At 35.6% G+C, this 20963-nt stretch overlaps 3 protein-coding genes across 5 annotated transcripts; 1 reads left to right on the plus strand and 2 right to left on the minus strand.

Annotated features, from left to right (window-relative positions):
• Window positions 1–301: 301 nt before the first annotated feature.
• On the minus strand, window positions 302–5108 carry LOC103854964 (ethylene-responsive transcription factor ERF114). The gene is made up of 2 exons (XM_009131932.3): window positions 1273–5108; window positions 302–989 (listed from the first exon to the last, which is right to left on the minus strand). Exons 1-2 carry the CDS (start codon window positions 1505–1507, stop codon window positions 460–462), a joined length of 765 nt encoding a protein of 254 aa, XP_009130180.1. The 5' UTR covers window positions 1508–5108; the 3' UTR covers window positions 302–459.
• Window positions 5109–5333: 225 nt separating this feature from the next.
• On the minus strand, window positions 5334–14772 carry LOC103855101. Its single transcript, XM_009132056.3, has 21 exons — window positions 14232–14772; window positions 14050–14163; window positions 12976–13352; window positions 11578–12704; window positions 11375–11507; window positions 8887–9046; window positions 8751–8798; window positions 8523–8671; window positions 8376–8424; window positions 8116–8172; window positions 7837–8022; window positions 7608–7742; window positions 7454–7515; window positions 7277–7370; window positions 7091–7205; window positions 6932–7008; window positions 6708–6845; window positions 6107–6271; window positions 5924–6037; window positions 5738–5834; window positions 5334–5653 (listed from the first exon to the last, which is right to left on the minus strand). The coding sequence occupies exons 1-21, from the start codon at window positions 14565–14567 to the stop codon at window positions 5553–5555; spliced, it is 3834 nt and encodes a 1277-aa protein (XP_009130304.1). The 5' UTR covers window positions 14568–14772; the 3' UTR covers window positions 5334–5552.
• Window positions 14773–14992: 220 nt separating this feature from the next.
• Window positions 14993–20856, plus strand: LOC103854966. Of its 3 annotated transcripts, XM_033285917.1 has the most exons (14): window positions 14993–17920; window positions 17991–18119; window positions 18211–18303; window positions 18392–18507; window positions 18741–18889; window positions 18980–19083; window positions 19183–19383; window positions 19467–19673; window positions 19762–19909; window positions 19994–20124; window positions 20229–20321; window positions 20427–20534; window positions 20603–20611; window positions 20690–20856. In XM_033285917.1, the coding sequence occupies exons 1-12, from the start codon at window positions 16022–16024 to the stop codon at window positions 20511–20513; spliced, it is 3357 nt and encodes a 1118-aa protein (XP_033141808.1). In that variant the 5' UTR covers window positions 14993–16021; the 3' UTR covers window positions 20514–20534; window positions 20603–20611; window positions 20690–20856. The 3 variants fall into 3 exon arrangements, with proteins under 3 accessions (XP_033141808.1, XP_009130183.1, XP_033141809.1); XM_009131935.3 differs by lacking the exon at window positions 20690–20856 and having other exon boundaries at window positions 20427–20655; XM_033285918.1 differs by lacking the exon at window positions 20690–20856 and having other exon boundaries at window positions 18741–18886; window positions 20427–20655.
• Window positions 20857–20963: the final 107 nt, after the last annotated feature.

The raw sequence follows: 20963 nt of genomic DNA on the forward strand, positions 1-20963 counted from the left end.
ATAATGGTATTTTTTGCACTTAACTTTGTTATTTTATGGTAATAATAACAGATAACTAAAACGAGGTTTAAGCTTGGTTGTACATACGTTAAATGGAACTATGGAACACACATATATAATTTATGTAAGAAAAAATTTAGCAGATCAGATGAGATTTTATACCACCTCATGAGCTCAGTAGCTTGTGTTTGCATTTGTAGGACGATAAAATGAACTAGATTTGGTATGCGTTTCATGTAATATGCAATTTATTATGCGTTGAGATTGAACTGCCGATCTGGTGTTCTGTCAGGACCAAAAGTGTTGTAGATAAGGGAACTAGTTATATTCTATGAAATAAAAGTTACACTTTCAAGAATCTTTAACCAACAAAAATAAGAGTGCAAAACATGAAAAACATTCAAGAATCATAACATCTCTTCATGGCAAGTAACACAAATTAACCTCTTATATATCATTTCAATAACCCGAATGTGGAGAGGAAGAAGAATCTCCAAACCGCCAAAATCTAGCATAATCTTGCTCTTCTTGTTGCCTAGAAGAGCCACCAGAAGACGAAGATGTCGTTGCAGCAGTAGTAATAGTTGATAAACTATGATCATGAGACATTGAAACACCGTTACCGTTACCGCTACCATAACCACCACCCAAATTAAAACTTAGCATATCACTATTACTCCCATCTTGATAATACTGGTTATAGTATGGTATATTTTGCGTCTCACTTTGATTTGAGGAGTAACAAGTAGAGTTTGATAGTTGATTGTTTATAATATTGCTTCCTAGCTGAACCCTTTCAGGGAAGTTGAGTTTGGCTTTGCTTCCTTTGAACTTAAGAGCTGCTTCATCATAAGCTAAGGCTGCGGACTCAGCTGTTTCAAATGTCCCTAGCCACACACGTGCTGCCTTTTGCGGATCTCGAATCTCAGCTGCCCATTTTCCCCATGGCCTTTGCCTTACCCCTCTATAATGTCTCGTCCTCAAGTTCCCTTAATATCAATCACAAATATTAATATTGCATAGTAAATATATATGCATAGTGTATGTGTTTAGATGTATATCATCACCTATTGGTGCTGACTAAAAATTTACTAATATGGTCATGCTATAACTGCATCTCCAACAAACCATATCCAAATTAGTCAAATTACATTTGATAATACCATAATTTTAGTTACAAGCTTTCTCTCCTATAAAAGTTTGAGATTTACAGCTGCTAGCTATGAAATTTTCACAAATAATTTAACATAGACATGAGATCTATATATCTACCTTGATCTTGATGAGTAGGAGCAACTGGTTGACTAGGGTCTTGTGGATTATATACAGAAGGACTATCGTGAGAGCTGCCTTGTTGGTTACCGATTACTTGAGACAAAGCCGAGACCATAACACGCATGTCGTGTTTAGATCGAGCCGAGTAGACAGGGAATAAGTTCTCATCTTCCTCGGTTCCTTCATTTTCCTCGCCTCCAAAGGGCATATTCCCATAGTATCGAGGATCCATTTTGCTAGATTTGATTTAAAGTCCGATAGAGGATTAAGAGTTTAGGGCTGTTGTTTTGACATCAAGAACAAGAAGGCGATGAAGAGAAGAAATTAGGTTAAAGTGAATGAAGAGAGAGTAAAGGCTTTTTGGAGTATGCAATATTCTGAGGTTTTTTTTTTATAGAGGAAGTTGGTCTACGTGTGAACATATGACCTTCAAAATATACGTTTGAGTTTGGTTCTCTCTTTTTAGGTCTTTAATTATATATGTTTAATGTACTTAGTGTTATTAGTGTATAGTAATAAAAAACATGTTTAAATGTACGGATTAGTACGGATCAATATATTGGGGCCTTGAAATGACGATATGTATAATATGAGAATGTTTGTCAAACATTTCCTAATACGGAAAGTGCATTTGTATTTTAAGTATCAGACGAAAGGGATACTACACGAGATGGAAAGATTAAACATGCAAAGTTTATGAGAATAAAATAAAGAAGAGGGGAAGATGCATGCATGTTCACGTTTTGTATGATTATTTTATCTTTGTAAAAGTGTTAAACACAATAATCATGCACTTGAGGAAAAGAAATATTATTGTTTTTAAATATTAGTATATAAAATATAAAAGAACTCGTGGTCTTAAGAATGTAGTAGTGTTACAAAAGAAAAAGTGTTACGAAAAAAAAAAGGTCTTAAGAATGTAGTTGTAATTGTAATGTTAACCGACAATTTATTTTTCGTCAAATATATCGACATATATTCTCTAAAAAGATGAAGATAATTGTTTATGAAGTGTAGTATAATTATAAAGATGTTTCCTTTGTGGATGGAACGCGAAAAGAAAAAAGATGCAATATGAGTTTGCGTACGTGTGAAGTGAATCTAGTTTTTAATTAAGGTTTGACTAAAAGTTTGTAACACAACAGAAGTTTTAAAACCTCTGAATCCAATAAATGTGTACACACTCCAATCGACATAAACAAAATGACACCTTTAAGTTTGGCAGCAGTGCATAATCCTTAGTGAAAAAAATTAACGTTTTGACACCTTTAATTAAATGATGTATTAATATATATAAATTCAGATGAATTTATAAACTAAAATCAATTGGTTATTAGTGTATTGATCCTATATCTTATATTTTATTTAAGATCATTTTTAATTTTCGATGTAAGAGACTTTGTTTCTAATATATATATATATATACATATATATATATATATATATATATATACTCACTTTTTACATAGTTATATTTAAAATCTTTTTAGAAACAATGCTATTAGACATTTTTTTTGGCCAAATTTATGTTGTTATTAAATGTCAATATCTAAATGGTTTGCTACTTGCTAGTAAACAATGAAAACGTTAAAAGCAATCAAGATAATCGTAAAATGGTCTAAGTTTTTGTCCTATAAACCGTAATAAAAAAAATCTTTATCAAATCATTTTTTTTTAACTTAAAATCTTTAAATCATGCTTTCTTACTTAATCATATTTAAATTACCACGTAAATAAGAGGATATTTCCGAATCAATCTAATTCTAAATAAGCTGTATGATGAACAAAAAGCTATACTGTTACATTGTATCGTTCTTTTAGTCGATGGTATGAGAGGTTTGTGTACACGTTTCAGCTTCCGAATGGATTTTTTTTATATATACATTATGAGACTGCCCATCTTTATATTGCGACCTTTATCTAAAAAGTTATATATTTTGAATAAGTATTGACCAAAAAGTCAACAGCTAAGTAAGTTGACAGGTGAAAAGAGCATTTGTACAATGCGTCATGTGGATTATACTGTAGGACTTGTAAATGCAATCCAGCGGCCACTTTGACTCGCAAAGAAGTGTCTTTGTGCATTGTGTCTGTGTCTAGGTGGTGTAGGTGTTAGGTTCAACTACCACCTCCTTAACCGAGGGTTTATGTAACGTTTATGATCACATTTTATCAAAATTAAAAGCACATTACTGTTGAGTGTCTTAGATTAAGTTTCACTCCCTCCATTAATAAACTTATGACCTTTTAGACAATAGTCTTCATGTGTGAAAACGTAAAGCAGTGTACTAATAGGCCTGACCATTTTACTCGATATCCGAATCCATCCAAAAAAACCCAAACAAAAATCTGAACCGAATTAACAAAATACCTAATCGGATTTTGTATTGAACAAGTTAGGATATACGAACCAGATTTTGTATTGAACAAGTTTCGATATACGAACCGATCGGGTGTATCTGAAACCTGAAGCACTACCTGAATGGATATAAGAATCCAATTGGTATATCCGAAACCCGAATCACTACCTGAATATATATATATATATATATATAACACTTTTTAGTTTTAATTTTATTTCACAATTATTTAATTAGACACAAATTTTAAATTAATAGTATAAGTTATAAAACATCACTATTCATATTGGTAATCAATATATTAGTTATTTATTTTGTTTCATAGTTTTATTTATTGAATGTAGATTTTGGATCACAATATTTTCTATAGTAGTAATTAAATTAAAAATTTGTATTTGAAATTAAAAACTTGTTGTATTTGGATTGAAACGAAATCAGGTAACACTAAAAGAATTAAAAACAATCACAGCCCATAAAATATCAACAAAATAACAATAGTTTAGGGGTGTTCAAGCCTATAAAACCAAACCACTTAAAACCAAACCAAACCAAAATAGAGAAAATACTATGGATTTCGTAGTACTGGTGGATGTTATTTTATGAAACCGCAATATATGGATATAATTTAGTATATTAACCGATCCAGTTGAATAAACAGAAGAAATTGATTTATTATATACAGTTTTTTAAAAAATAATTTGTATTTGGATCAATATTTCTAATGCGAATTTGAGAAAGTGGCTATAATATTAGTCATTAAAATCATAAAATTAAATCAAGATAAACATAGTTATGATATTATTGGTAGATATTGTTAATATATATTTATTAATTAAATATCCTAAATATCATGATAATTATATAATAAAATATTTTTAATAATAGTATATATATATATATCAGTAGAATATGTCAATTTTATTAATTATCTTAAATATCATGACAAATACATACTAATAAAATAAAAATTTAAAAATAATATTAATAAAACTAAAGATTTATCCTAAAATCATGGAAAATATGCAAGTAAGCAAATTTATTAAAATTATTAATTAAAGGTCCTAAATATCATGATAATTATATATTAAAATATATTTTATAAAGTAATTGTATATATATTAGTAGAATAGGTTAATGTGTATTAATTATCTTAAATATCATGATATTAGTTAAGCTAATGATTTATCCTAAAATCAATGACAAGTAATCAAATTCACTAAAGTCAAGGAAAAGACGACAAGTAAGCAAATTCACTTCTAAAATAATAATAAATAGTAATAATATTAATTAAACTAAATATTTATTCTAAAATCATAGACAATATGACAAGAAAAATAATTCACTAAAATAACTAATTCAATGTCCTAAATATCATGATAATTACATATTAAAATATATATTTAAAAGTATTGTATTTATATATATGATAACCTATATATGGGTTGAATAGGTTAATGTTTATTAATTATTTTAAATATCATGATAAATATATAATATAATAAATAAAGTTTTAAATAATAATATTAATTAAACTAATGATTTATTTTAAAATCGATGACAATTAAAAAAATTCACTAAAATCAAGGAGAAAATGACAAATAAACCAATTCACTTCTCAATTAAACCTAAATCTATCCTCCATTCATTGTAACCGAATTCGTGTTGTGGGTTAAGATTCTTGATTTTTTTATTCCAAAGTTCATCCAAAAGATATGATTCAAAATAATTAAACTAGACACCACAAAAAGCTTACTAGTCACTACAAAGAAAGATGCACACATGACCAGTTGCTTCATTTGAAAATTTTACATCCTTGACTCCGAAAAAGAACATGAAAATAGAAAAGCCAATTTCGTAAAGTATGTATTGTTATATGTACACTTTCCTTTGGCAAAACATTTACACACGATCCATCTTTCACATCAGAGGAATAGGCTTCATATTACGGATTCTCATATACGTCAAAAACTGTGAAGGCAATTCTGCAAGTAGCGCCTGTACTACAGAGATCTCTCCATCTGCAACACAACAAAACACTCATTTAAAACCAACCAATTCAAGAACTAACACTGTTAAATTTCAAGAATCAAACAAAAACTCACGTTGCACATCTCGTAGTGCCACAAACTGAACGATATCTCGTGAAGCTAATCGCCCTGTCGAGCTCTCCAACCTGTCTCCTCTATCAGCATCTAGTATCTAAAACACCCCACCAAACACACAAACACAAAGTTTACACAAAAAGATCATATATATAGCTGTAAGAATCTTTAAGTATCTTTTTGTACCTCCATCTCTTTAAAATCAGCTCCTCCAACTCCTACAATGAGGATTGATAACGGCAAATCAGATGCACTGACTAAGGCATCTTTTGTTTCTTGAAGATCTGTTATAACACCATCCTGAAACAATGTTTGAATTTTTGTTATGTTTATGCTATTGGATGTTTTTTTTATATTATGTATACTCACTGTGATGATTAGTAAGACGTAGTATCTCCGTGAGCCTTGAGCTAGAGACTGGCTAGCTGTCATAGCAGCAGAGTTTATCACCGGACCAAAGAGGGTAGGTCCTGCCAGAGAGACGTTGAAGAGGGCACTTGTGTATGAAGTCAAGATTCCTTGAATCCCATCCACCTGGGAGAGACATAGATAAAGAAAAAAAATGATATGTGAATCCGAAAACATCAAAGTTCTAACTAGGCCTGCGGTTTTGGTTGGTTCTGAATTATTCAGTTAGTTCGGTTCAACATAAATCTTACGGAATTATAAATTTTGGTTCAGTATTTGGTTAGTTCAATTTTTGAAAATCCTACCGAACTTTAGATTTTGCTAACTTTTTGGATAAATTCGGTTAATTTTGGTTTGAAATTTAGTTAGTTTGGTGTATAAAAATTTTGTTATAAAGAAAAAACCGAAGTAACCGAAAACCGAACCGAACCAAAAACCGATTTAAAAAAAACTACAAAATTGAACCAAACTAACTGAAATTTTGGTTCGGTTCGGTTCGATTCGGTTCAAAATCTCAGGCCTAGTTCTGATACTAAAGAGACGCACATTGAGTTTGTTTTACCTCACAGTATGAACTGCTACCGTTGAGGTTAAAGCAATGTGAAACTGGACCATCTATTGGACGAGCTCCAAATCCCCAGGCAGGGAAGCGTTTATCCGAGTCATAAAACTGCAACACTTCTCCCAGTTCCACTATAGCCTAAGTTAAAAAAAAAAAAAGAGACATGATCAGTTTTTAGTCAGTCACTGCTTAATTAGTAAAATGGAATAACACTGAATCCTCACTCTCTGGTAGGCATTTAAATGTCCTGAAGGATCAACGTAGTGTAGAGAATCAGGGAGGCGAGGATTGCCGTTTGAAGCTGAAAGGACAACAGAAAAAGTATAGGTTAACAAAACTAACAGCAACATTACATATTTCACTCAAAATTATAAAAGATCTACCTGTGAAATCGATTGCTACCATGAAGCTTAGTTCAAACCCTGATGCCAAGTACTCAAGGAACGTGTGCTGGACAGTCTCTGTGAACTTCTCCACAAAAAGCTGGCTCTTTAATACCTAAAGTAAAGAGAAATGTAAATCAGATAACTTACATGAGAAGGCAATAACAAGTACTAATAGTTCAATACCTTGTTTTGTCCAGCACCTGTAGGCAGAGATAAATTGATTCCTTGGCCAGCCAAATGAAGTTTCTCCAAGTCTGCAAGCGATTTTTGAACTTTTCTGTTCACACAAAGTAGACAAGTAACCATGTCAGCTAACAGCTTCTCTAATAAGTCATGAGATAGACTGAGATCTAAGGTTACCCGATCAGACTGTGTTTGCCATTGGAATTGAAGTCTGAGCACTCTATTATCAGTGGACTGTCCTGTAGGATTATAAAAAGAACATTAAAGACATCTTTTGACATCTCAGATAGAGAAACATACTTTCATGTTCGTTCATTACAGACTCATGTACCTTACTACCAACTTGTTGAACACTTAGGAAGAGTGGTTTCCAAATAGGGTTAAGATTGTTCTTCATGACTTCAGTTTTAGACACTGGGATTGGAGTTCCGTGCTCCACAATCTTTGATACCACCAGAAAGGGATCCTAAAGATGAGCAACAAGAGAAATAAAAAGAGTTATATTTATGTTTTTAAAAGTAAAAAAAAAGGCAGAGATAATGAATCCACACAAAACTTACACTTTTTGAGAAAAGATCTTTAGATTCCAAACTCGAACATCTGAATACTATCTCTGTTGTAATCTTAGAAGCAAGGCACTCCTCAGCATGAACGATGAGCTTTCCATGGTGAGGCTGAGACTGTGCAGCAAAGCCTTCTTTACGCTTTAGCTCCAATGTAATCGTCCTAGTTGATTTTGTGACTATCTGTGTGGTTGAAAAAGTAAATATAATCTAATCTCTTCTCTCTTAAAAGGCAAACAAAGTCCACATATATTGCATTCAAGCAGTTGATGATACCTCAGACAATGCACATGTTGCCTCACCGAGAAACTGCTGATCATCAAGCTTAAGCATCTGAAAAAAAGTAAAAGCTTCAGTAGTAAGCACACATGCTTTAATGAAAGTAAGGTTGAGACAAGCATGTGGGTGCTTGTGCCCCACACTTTTAAAGCGACAACAAAAAAAAAAAACACCCACACACATGCTATATAACATTTGATAAGAAAAGAGTACTTTGGATCAAAATGAAGATAAGAGGGATAAGAGTAGCAGGTTACCTCCTCTCTTGAGTTTTGATACTGAGTGTCAACATCATACAGACGAAACCTGAGTAATACAACAACCAACAAGAACAAGTCATATACTTTCAGTTAAAGGGAGATGATGTGTGCCAAGCTCATATATGTAGTGTGTGTATAACTTACAACAATGTCTGCACAGTCTCGAAATGGTAAGCGAGTGTAAACTTCTTAATCCATTTAGGAGCTAAAGAGTTCAAAACAACTTCAGTGCGAAACACTTCGGAGAGTGTCTCATCTTTTTCCTTCTTATAGACAACCACCATAGGATCACTCTGCGATTAAAAAGGTCACAACTTTCAGAAGAATGTAGGCAATTTAAACCTCAAGTTTAAACAAAAGATCCAAACAAACCTTGGAGAGCACGTCACGGTCTCGCAAATTAGTAGCAGAAAAAGATAACTACCAGAAAGAAAAAAAACTATTATCCAACAAAAACATAAACCCTCAGATACCAAAAAAAAGGAGATAAAGTGATGAATAAGGGAACCTCGATCTGAGAGAAGAGACCGTTGTAACCACGAGACTTGAGATAGTAATCAACGGCGTCGTTTGTAGTGGCGAGAGCGGAGGAGGAGGAAGCAGCTCCACTAACGCTGGCTGTAGCACCAGGTCCCGAGGAGACATCTTCGGAGAAGCAGTTACCCATTTAGAGAGATAAAGTCTAATTATTACCGGAGAAAGAAACGGCTGTGTTGATTGATGATCCAGAACTTAACCTGATTCGAACAAAAAGAGAAGATTTTTTTTTAGGACAAAGGAAGAAGTAGAAGGAGAAGAAGATTCAGAGGGGGTGGTAATAAATGGGACCCACTTGTCCAGCTAGACTTTTCTATTGGATTGACTGGTGGCTCTGTACCCCCTTTTTATAGGCGTTTTGAAAAAAATAAAAATTAAACCGAGTTTTTTTTTATTTAATTTTATTTTGACTTTATTCACGAAATATCCAAGAAACTTTCATCGGTTTTCTTAGAAAATTCTTTGTTAAGAAAATCTTTTATTACGCGTCTTAGTCAATTTATATTGATGGGAAATACTACTTTTAGCCGGTAAATTAAAATACTTTCTCCGTTCCGAAAAATCTAAAATAATTTAGAATAAAAAAATTATTTTACAATAAATCACTTTTTTTTTTACATTTTAATGCACCATTTAATAGTAAACGGCAACTTCAGAAAACATAATTGTTTTATTAAAATTTTATTGGTTAAAAATTGCGTAAAATTCAAATGGCTAATTAAAAAAATCATTAATAATTAAAATTTAATAGGTGTGGAAATTCTGCATTTGTTGAGAGAGCATATAGTTATTAGAGTGTTTTTTTTTCTGTCAACGTTATTAGAGTGTTTATAACATTAATTAAAACGTAAAGTTTTTGTTTTAAAATGGATTAGTTTAGAAGCTGCCAATGCCATGGCCCATGTTATTAGGTTTTGATAGCTAAGATCTGATTTCCATAATATGATAGTTAAATAGTAGTAGTTGATATAACGATGCTTCTTTACTCACCTGTTGGCAATACAATATTGTTTCAAACATTCGTTTTTTTTTTCAAAAAGAAACATATTGTTGTCTTTTACCAATCGAATCAATTGTTAATTATGACTTCTGAGTACTTTTTTTTTTTGGTAAAAGACTTTTGAGTACTTATCATAGGCTGGTCAATAAACATATTAAGCAGAACAACTGATTTCCATCTAAAATATGTTATATAATAATAAAAATTGTTGTTAATATTTGGGTCAATAATTTTATAGATAAAAACTTTTTATAATTTTTCTCTTTATTTTTCTCTTTTTACTAACTGGATATAGCGATTACAATATCACAGAAATATTAGAGAAAATTTCAGACTACAGTAAAGATGTTCCTTTGGAGAAATATTCAGACCACAAGCTGTTATTAGTGGCGTGTAACTATTTAGAAAAATACGACAAACTGCCATTAAGGTGAAGGTATGAGGAAATAGTGATGGACTTTCACGTGAGAATATTTAACACATTTTCATTATTATCTTGGAGAGACCGTCATAATTTAGTATGATTTTACCGGTCGTAAAGTATACTCAATTCAGAAATTTTGAAGAAACAATTCCATGAGAATATATGTATATATATTGTTTTTTAAATTGTCACGTTATTTCGAGACAATTTAAAGAGGCGGATATGAATTTGCCCATTTTGCCAATTTGCATTTAAAGTACCCCATTCTTACAATTATAATTTAGAGTTGCCCATTTTACTAAATTTCAGTTTTTATTTAATTTCTAATATTGTTTGTCAAAATTTAACATTATGATCCGTGACACAACCACCACCATCCACAAAGCTGTTGTAAACTGACAGGACCATTGCCACACAAAAAAAAAAGTAAGAAAGGCAGGACCAGAACCTAAGCGAACTCAGTAGCTAACAAAGGTAAATACAAAAGACGAAGAAAGAGAGCTCGAGTGAAGTTTTTTTATTTTAATTGGAGAAATAAAGACGAAAGGAAAAAGCTTCTTTATAATTTTATTTTTTTAAAAAAGAGGAGAAGACAAACAGATAAAACCCAAAGAAAATGTGAATTGCAATGCAAATGCTCAATCATATACATAGTGGGAGACTTGCGACCCCAGAGAAAACTTAAAACCAAAGTAAAGTCTTTTGTCTACCAATATGGCTTATGCCAGTTCATCTTTTAGAGTTAATAATCATTCTTAATATTGTGTTTAGAGTTGACCATTGTAGGTTATATACTTAATAGCAGATCCCAAGTATTAAACACAAACATACTAGAATATAAATGTTTTAGGACAGCTTGTAATAAAAAGAGTTCTAATATGGTTTTATTCGTTTCATATCCCCATCGTAATTGCATTTCAAATTGCACTTCTGAATAGGGATTTGAATAAGTTTTGATGATTTAGAGAAAATAAAAACCTTAAATCCGTTATAGCCTTTTTTTTAACATAAGAGGAAACGAGCTGGAGACTCTACCTTTTATGTCTTTGTTCCATTCTTTCCAGTGAGTGCACTAGTTCACATCCATGCTTCTCCACCACGCACATGTTTTCCAGACCCTGCAAAGAGGTTTTCAGCATCATATCATCATCATTAAACTGTTTCTCACCTGAAATCGAAACCATGTTTTAGTACGTACACGAGAGTTAACAGAGGTCCTCTCTGTCATGCCAGTTTTTAAGATGTCTGATTATAGGTTGTGGTTGTATCTGCTGTGTGATGGTAGTAAGACTGATTCACCGCATTCCAGTCTCCTGTTGCAGCATATGCCTGGCTTGCAGCATTCCAATCAGTTGTCCTGGGAGCCCCTGGCACAGAACCTTGCGCCACAGCTTGTTGACTGTATGCACCAGCTTGAGCACTGTATTGAGGCGTGTATCCAACAGCCTGGGCACCATATTGCGTTGTGTATCCAACAGCTTGACCATATGGTTGTTGAGCGTACCCAGCTGCTGCATCTTGGGGTTGCTGAGCGTATCCAGTTGTTGCAGCATAGGGTTGCTGAGCGTATCCAGTTGCTGCAGCATGGGGTTGCTGACCGTATCCAGTTGCTACATCTTGGAGTTGTTGAGCGTATCCAGTTGCTGCATCATAGGATTGCTGAGCGTATCCAGTTGTTGCAGCATGGGGTTGTTGAGCGTATCCAGCTGCTGCATCTTGGGGTTGCTGAGCGTATCCAGTTGTTGCACCATGGGGTTGCTGAGCGTATCCAGTTGAAGCAGCATGGTTTTGCTGAGCGTACGCAGTTGCTGCAGAATAGGGTTGATGAGCGTACGCAGTTTCATGGGGTTGTTGAGTATATCCAGGTCCACCAGCATAGAGTTGACTATGTTGCTGTGGTGGATAACTAACTGCTCCAGCATATGATTCTGTACTTTCTCCCACACTCCCACGCTGTGAATGAGTGGTGGTGTAATTACCCGTTACGGTCTGAGGTTTGTATGCGTAATCAGTTGCTACTTGTGGGACTTCACCATGTGCCGGTGTAGGATAGCCAGCTGTTGCAGCATTAACTGCCTGCATGGACGCTGTGGTATTCGGAGCTGTAGATGCTTCTGGGTGATAATAAGTCCCAGCAAGGGTCTCATGCTGCTGACTAGCTTCCCTTTCGTTTTGTGATGCTGAAGCATAGAGCTCACCTCTATAAACACTCCCGTTAGCTGCAGATGCAGACAAGTGCTCATTCCCAGGTAATGTCGAAAGGTAATACTTATCAGAATAAGGTGCAGCAAATTGATCCTTCTCTGATGGTGCTTCCGGATGATATTCATTTTCCGAGGACAAGGGCTCTGGTGCACTTCCATATCTGTCACAGCAAAAAAAAAAGCACTAATAATTACACATTCACTTATAGGTACTGCAAAACCATAAAACAGAAACAAGATAAAGGAGTCTAATAAGACTAGTAGAGTTGTATCGTTTGTAATATTTCTCATAATTTGTAATAGCAATAAAAATGAGTCTAGTATAGTTCTCAGTTTGATCAGGTCCAAATTAGCAGTCGGAACGAAATAGGAAGACAAAACCATCAAGTTATGGACTAAAGAACTACTAAAAACCAATACAACCATAGTTACCTCCGGATATTAGATAAAATGGTAAGGTATTTGAGCTGAGGATCTTGTATAGATGAGCGTGAAGGGTCTCCTATCAACCGTTGCTGCTGACTTTCTGCAGGAGAATAAGGCTGATCCAAGTTTGAGAGATATCCTCTTTCTCTCCCTGGGGTTGTGTAGCCGCCATCTTGTCTGGAGTAACTATGATTAAACAGATGTGAGCGAGCAGACAAAGGATCTAAAACTGACGAAGCTTTCTTAAGTTGTGTAGCGGCAATGAACCGTTCCTCGAAAGATAGCTCCCTGGATGATGCTGAGGCTCCAGAAGCGAACCTATGAGGTAATGCATCCAGTTGTGGAGCAGCAAATGAACGAAACAATGATAACAAAGACATCACCTACAAATCCAAGATCATTTTAAATTCAGCAACATTGTAACGCCAATACAATACGAAAGTCTCACTTCTAAAGATGTGTTATAAATATCAATTTTCTATAAGTTCGGTTCGCCTAGTCAGCAAATCAGACTTAAACAAAAACAATTCTTTCAGAACGATTCTTCAAAAAAATCAGTCTTTAACACACTAAAAAAATCGGTATAGGCTCCCGCGCTAATCAATAATCTCATACAAAGCGCCTAACCATCACCTAACGATTTCTTGAACATTGGTAAATAACAAGGAAGAATGTAACAATTTTTTCAAAACGATTCTTCAAAAAATCAGTCTTAACACACTAAAAAAATCGGTCTAGGCTCCCGCGCTAATCAATAATCTCATACAAAGCGCCTAACCAACGCCTAGCGATTTCTTGAACATTGGTAAATAACAAGGAGGAATGTAACAATTCTTTCAGAACGATTCTTCAAAAAAATCAGTCTAACACACTAAAAAATCAGTCTAATCAATAATCTCATATAAAGCGCCTAACCAGCACCTAGCGATTTCTTAAACATTGGTAAATAACAAGGAAGAATGTAACAATTTTTTCAAAACGATTAAAAAAAAAATCGGTCTAGACGCCCGTCTAATCAATAATCTCATACAACTAATTCTTGAACATTGGTAAAATAACAAGGAAGAGTAGTGTATTAACTTGGTGAGGAGCAAGCTCTTGATTAAACTTTCCCCCTTTGTAATTCTCATAGATAGCAGACTTAAAAGTACTCTCCGGCAGAGGATAACAGTTCTCAACAATCCTAAACCCAACCTGCCAAGATTAAAAAAAGATTAATCTCAAAAACACAAAACAAAACCTTTTGTATTCAAAATCCTCACCTGAGCAGGATACATCTTATCAAAAGCATCAGGCTCAATATCCATCTTCCCACCAACACTAGCCTCATACACACCATAGAGTAGCCTCTTCTCAAAGTCGTACAGAAACAGCTTCATCCCCGGTTTGATCCGCTCGACAACTCCTTTCCCACCTCTCGGGATCCCGAAGACTCGGTAACGGAAGCAATCCGGTTTGGTTCTTCCGTTACACATGAAGATGTAGCCAGGGAGGTGCTGTTCAACAACGGACGAGTTGCCGTAGAGAGCCACGAGAGAAGCTCTGTTGGTTTGCTCACCGTCTGAGAAGTCCATCTCCGCCTCCATAGTCTCTGCCATTGTTTGTAGGTAACTTTAGGGGTTTGAGAGATTGATGTGGGATCGAATCTTGATAATTGACGTACCGGAGGAAGAGGGATGGACGATTTGGGAAGCCCTAGGGAGGAGAAATTGAATTGGGATCAGGATGCTCGAGGATCTGATAAGTGCGAATCTGTAGAAGGTTTGTTCATGAAAGATGATGACTTTCGTTCAATAACTGAAAGAAAGGAAGCTCGCGTGGGTGATTATGGAAGATGAGTGGGCCGAGACCTAATGGGCCTTTATAGATTAATATAGGCCTCCTATTTAACTAACGGATCCATCAGATTGCTCGAAATTTGACCAGGGTAGAAAAACAGGAACCGAGGAACCGAACCGAAATACCGGAAACCGGAACTAGACTGAAACCTTCAAATATCCGAACGATTCTTAGATTTTTATATTCAAAATAACCGAACCGAGAACTGAACGGATAACCGAATAAATAAAAATATTAATTATATATACATATAACATAACTATATATATAATTTAAAAATCTGTTAAAACTATCCAAAAATAGTTGAAGATATCTAAATTATTATAAAGTATCTGAACTACCCAAAAATATCTGAAACTATCCAGATAGTTTTATCTGAAATATCCAAAGTAATCTGAAATATCCAAATATCCAAAATAATCGAAATATCCAGATATCCAAACTTCTTATTTTAATCATCCTTAATTATTTGATATTTTACCTTAAATAACCGATATTTTATCTGAATTACCAAAACTATCCGAATCCGAACCGGAACCAAATAAACTGATTTTTTCCGGATATTTTCCGGTTCCTAGTTTTACTATCCAAACTGAACCGAACTCAAAAAAACTATCCGAACCGAACTGAACTGAACTGAAAGTAGATTAAACCTTATATCCTAACTATCCGAAATCCGTTATACCCGAACCAAGCCATATGTGAAATGCCCAGGCGTACTCCAAATCATACAGAGATTTGAGATTTGTAAAGTTAAAAGACACGTGTTATATCTCCTGCTACTTGACACTTGTCTAATCATCATGTTCATACCCAGCATGAAGACGATTTTACGTAAAAGTCTTGTGCGTCGTCTCTTTCAAGACCAAAGATACTTCTCTACGATGAAGACGATTCTGCATCTAACTCAAACCCGAAGATGCACTCGTATTTTGGTTTATTCAGAGAATCGAAGCGGGGTTGTGTGTACAAATCTCAAACGGGGGAAAAAATGCACACAAGATGTTCGACACAATTCCCCAATGGGTCAACATTGGGTCTGCGTTGTTTATTTTTTCTCATCACGTGGCACTCACGTGATAAAAGTCGGCCTCTTGAGTCCGTTGCTGTTATATTCTGTTATCTTCCCGCTTCTTCTCTCAAGACGAAAACAAAAAAGACTCTTGAGAGCACCCCCCAAGAAAGCTGCAAGAACCTTTGAGAATCGTCTTCCATGGAGTACACTTCCGCGGAAGGTGAAAAGGCCAAGAAACGCTACGACAACGCTATAGCTCTCGTAGCTAGTGGAGATTACATCAAAGCCTTTGAGATATTTGACGATGTCATCTCAGTGTTCCCGGAAGAGCACAGGAACTCATTCCATATTCGTGTACAACAAGCTAACATATTCTTGCTTCTAGTGGACAAAGCCCTGAGCAAGGACGTGGAGATCACCTACTTCTTGGGTGCTATAGGGTGCGTTTCGGAAGACGTGAGGGTCACGCTACTTCGCACACGTCTACTCAGAACATTGGGTATGGCTCTTGACTCGGTGTTCTATTTCAAGAAATGCATCCGCAGTGGTAAACAGGGTTTAGCTGCTGCTGAAGCCAAAAATAAGACAGAGATTGAGCGTTTGATCAAAGAGGCTGAGTTGATGATCGATGAGTCCAAGACTAGTCCGACTATAGCACACTACTGGCCGAAGTTTTCTGATTCAAAGGATAGTCAAGAACCGCGGTGTGAGGATAGAGTTGGTGATGAGTTGAGATCGTATTGGATGGGTTTAGATGTTAAGATCAAGAGAGATTTTATGAAAGTGAGCGTTGAGAAGCTTAGGAGTTTTGTCAAAGGAGTGCATACAAAAGTGGGAGTAGATGTTCTGAAAAACGTTCTCGATGTTGCCAGGGAACACAAAAAATGGAGAGTCTGGGTGTGCCGGACTAAATGTGATAAGGTGTGCTCTAGTGCTGAAGAATGCAGGACTCATCTTGAACAGAAACATGCTGCGGTTTTTAAACCTTCTTCGGAAGAGGATGTGGTCATGAGGATAGGGGTAAACTGGGCTAAAAAGATACAGGGTGGGCCTTGGGAACCTGTGCGTACAGTAGCTGCGGTTGAAATGATCAAAGCTGAGCTCGAATACGTGAAAGATTTTACGTCTACATCTAGGAAGAAGGGATGGTCCAATGAATGGCCTGTTGCTGCGGATGAAGAGCGGAGTGGTTTACTCAAGGAAATCAAGTTACTCCTTGTGACGCTCTTTAACCATCAAATTCTTTCATGTAGTATTCGAGACTGGGTGATGAGTTTTCCGGTTAAGCATCTTAGGAAACTTGGTGTTTCAGAAGAGAGTATTAACGATTGTCGCCTAGTGGAATCACCACAGAGCATCTGTTTTCTGGGACGTGATGAGCTCAAACAAATCCGAGGGTTTCTAAAGAAGATCAAGTGTGAAAGGCATGATGGTACAGATCATGTTGGCAGAGCAGTGGACAGTCTTTTGGATCGCATTCGTATTAAAGAAAACATTGACATCGACGTTGACGCTCAGTTTTCATTGCTGCTTCTGGATAAAAGACTGTTGAAAAGCAATAATGCTCCATTTGATGATGATAGGGAAATCAAATTCATTGATAAACCCAATAGTCACTACGATGAGGCACAGGTTAAGGGAGATGATATGATATCCTGGTTAGGTGACCGCTCTTCAGTAGATAAGAGCTTTCCTGGACCTATCAGGAAACACAATCTTGTAATCTGGGTGGCTGTTCTGAGAGCACTTCAGTTCACATGTAGAACACTGGGAACCAAATATGCAAAGAAAAAGCAGGTCTTGGATTACGAAGCAGCTCTTACTGCCGTGGAGAACTTGTGTATGAGTGAGGATGAAAGGAACAGCTATGCATCTCTTCTCTGCGATAGATTTGAAGAGAGAGTCCCTGAAAATTCCCACACTGCAAAACTATTCTTGTGTGCAGTACGAGATGTTTTAGAGGGAGGATTGCATCTGACATTTGATATTCCCGACTTAGAAGATTGCCTGAATCTTATACGCGAGCGTAGTAAAAGTCTCAGCAATGATACAGTGTTGAAGTCCATAAAACTTCAGAAATCGGCGGTCACCGAAAAGGTTCATTCATGATTTGTTCATCTAAAATAACACAAAGTTGTCCATCTAAAATGATGTATATGACTTGCAGGTTCTGCTAATCGATGCAAGGATACTACTGATTGATAACTCAAGGATTAGATTGCTAAACAACCTCACAAGCCTCTCTGCTTTTGACAACCGCTCTTATATGCTTTATTTTCTGAAACCTTTCTTGCTGGTAAGTTTGAAACTTTATTTATATATTTGAATTGCCATCTGAACTGGTATTTGAATTGTTTCTTATATTTTTCATGTCTTTTCTCGTGTAGAGTGACATTGGATGCAAACTAAAAGCAGATCTTTTACTCAAAGAGGAGACGAAGTCACAGACAAAAAATAAGACGAAAACTAAAAGCACTAAGGTCCTTTGAAATTTTAAATTCTCTATTTGCTTCTCTAACTTTTTCTGCAAATCGGTTGTAAGAATGAATGGTCTTCATGGCGTAACAGATGCCAAAGCCAGATGCAGCAGAAGCAGATCATTTATTCAAAGAAGATAATAAGTCACATGGAAAAAAGAAGAAAACTTCAACGAGCATGTCCACTCCCGTTGATAAGCTTGAACAGTAAGTACCTATTTGCGTGTTTGATGAATAGTTTAGTTACCAGATATTCCGATATTCTTGTAACAGATTAGTTACCAATATCCAAGGGAATATATATCCCGATATTTCTGTAATAGTTTTGTTATTTAAGGAGAAATGCGTTTACTTACATGGTACCTCAAAAGTCCTTTTTGCGTATTTAATGAATAGTTTTAGGGTTTTACTCTGAGCAAAACGTTTTCTTACATGTCCAGCAAACCTTCTGTCGACCTTGAACCGGGAGGCACATCTCAATCACCAAAAACGATGGAACCAGAAGATACTCTTACAACTGAAAAGGGTCCATTGGAGATTTCATCCACCAATGACATTCAAGAGGAAGCTACTAAAGTCAACAGTGGTGGTAAAAGAATCTTCTCAATTGACGAATAATTTATACTTCTTTTGTTTTGAGATTCATCCTTCTTATTGACATTCATTCCCCATCTTCAAGATATGCAAAACATGCCTGGAGAAGATTCAGTCTCTGGAAATTTGGAGTCAGCACTTGGAGGAGCTGCAACAAGATATAATTCAGCTCTTGACATGACTCTAAAGGTAAAACAGTTACCAAGGTTCAGTACCTAAACTGTCGTCTTCTCATTCCATATCTCTTTACCTTCTTATGTAAATTCACAAATACATATGGCATTGCAGGCACTTATGAACATAAACGTTCTTAAAGAAGATCTAAAGCGCAATAAGCAACCATTTCATGGCAACCTAGAAGAAGAACAAGTTCTTCCTGCGCTACAAAGTTTATTCACTGCTGTTGTGTCAGAGGAAATAAAAACTGAGGGAGTCTACTGTCTCATCTTGAGAGACTTACTCGTGTCCCTAGAACAAGTTAATTCCATGGTTCGTGTGAATAATATTAGCTTCTAAGCATCATTCTATTTTTATCTTTTACTAAGCTTAACTAAAGGTACTGTATGTTTCAGTCGAGTAGTGCTGCTGAGGTACTTGTAACCATCCTTGAGTCTTGGCATTGCTGGAAAAATTCAGAAAGAGAAAGCTTGGTGGATCGGCTTTTTACGTTGGAGGAAAATGAAAGAATGAGCTGTAGAAAATGCAGAAGGATGCCAAATTATCCAGAGCAATGTTATTATGGAATTGTTATGGCTTCAGATTCAATCCGAGACTTTAAGGTATGTCTCATTTATGTTGTTCTCTGTCTTTCCTTAGAGAAACTGGTACGTGCTCTAAAAATTATGTTATCTGCTTATATATATGCAGCGTGCTTTTAGGAAAATGAAGTTTGTGGATGTCCTCAAGGTGTTGCGCATGGAATACAAAATGTTATGTGACATTAAAAGTGGAGGCTGTGGAACGGAAAACTTTGTTCATCACCTTATCACTAGATGCCCGCCTATCTTCATAATCGGTCAGTTTTGAGCACCATGTTTGTGATCTCATGTACTCGTTTCATTTGCTATGCTTATAATAAAACAACTTTGGTGTTTTGTAGTGTTAGAATGGGAGAAGAGTGAAACTGAAAAGGAGATATCTGAAACGACTAAGGCTCTAGAGTGGGAGATAGATATCAGCAGGCTGTACGAAGGCTTAGAACCAAACACTAACTACCGGCTTGTGTCTATGGTAAGAACAAAAAAAAAACTGAAACAGAATCACAAATGCTTGTTCTGTTTCTTTATTATGTATCTCTCTGTTACATGCTCAGCATATATGGGATGTGAATGCAGGTTGGATATGGCGACGAAGAAAGAGAACACATATGCATGGCTTATGAAAAGAACCGGTGGGTCAATCTCGGACGTGAGTCTTTAGCAGGAGAGGTAAGACAGAGAGAGTTGATTTTGGCTTCCTTTGAGTAGAATTGTGAAGTTGGATAAGATAGAAGGCAGACATTGTTAACATCTGTGGTGGTGCTGATGCCATAGGTTGTTGGCAACAGCTGGAAGAGTGTGGTCAGATTCTGTGGAGAAAGGAAGGTTCAGCCAGTGATTTTGTTTTATGAAGCTGCCTGATCCATGATGGTCTAACAAGTGCGGAAGTTGTTATGTTTCTGTTTCAATTGCAGAGAAGTTATGTTTCTGTTTCATAGTATGGTCAATGATGAAACCCATTTTGTAGCCACATTAACGATAATCTCATAAGCAAATTGAAGGATTTTTACTAAGAGAAGAAAATGATAGCATAGCATAGCATTGATGCATATAACGACATGTTCCATTTGAGAAGAAGTTATGTCTATGTTCCCATAGTTATGGTCAATGATGAAACCCATTTCGTAGGACTTTATTTACTAAGAGAAGGTACTGATAGAAAATTGTAGACCAGACAGACATAATTGCACTGTTTCATATCCAATGAGGAAGCATTACAACATGGTATAAAGATGTTGAAATCAACTTGCTTCAACATCTTTATCAACTTGTTTCCACCATGTCCGCTTCCTAGAAACCAACATAAGAGCA

This window comes from Brassica rapa, chromosome A02, assembly GCF_000309985.2.
Source record: "Brassica rapa cultivar Chiifu-401-42 chromosome A02, CAAS_Brap_v3.01, whole genome shotgun sequence".
Taxonomy (NCBI): Eukaryota; Viridiplantae; Streptophyta; class Magnoliopsida; order Brassicales; family Brassicaceae; genus Brassica; species Brassica rapa.

Coding starts and splice junctions, on each gene's coding strand:
- LOC103854964 (XM_009131932.3), bottom strand. CDS start 1,507: ATGGATCCTCGATACTATGGGAATATGCCCTTTGGAGGCGAGGAAAAT. Junction 990..1,272: donor TCCTACTCATCAAGATCAAG/GTAGATATATAG, acceptor ATTGATATTAAG/GGAACTTGAGGACGAGACAT.
- LOC103855101 (XM_009132056.3), bottom strand. CDS start 14,567: ATGGCAGAGACTATGGAGGCGGAGATGGACTTCTCAGACGGTGAGCAA. Junction 7,516..7,607: donor TTCAACAAGTTGGTAGTAAG/GTACATGAGTCT, acceptor ATAATCCTACAG/GACAGTCCACTGATAATAGA. Junction 7,009..7,090: donor GGTAGCAATCGATTTCACAG/GTAGATCTTTTA, acceptor TTGTCCTTTCAG/CTTCAAACGGCAATCCTCGC.
- LOC103854966 (XM_033285917.1), top strand. CDS start 16,022: ATGGAGTACACTTCCGCGGAAGGTGAAAAGGCCAAGAAACGCTACGAC. Junction 18,304..18,391: donor CGAAAACTAAAAGCACTAAG/GTCCTTTGAAAT, acceptor ATGGCGTAACAG/ATGCCAAAGCCAGATGCAGC. Junction 19,910..19,993: donor CCCGCCTATCTTCATAATCG/GTCAGTTTTGAG, acceptor GGTGTTTTGTAG/TGTTAGAATGGGAGAAGAGT.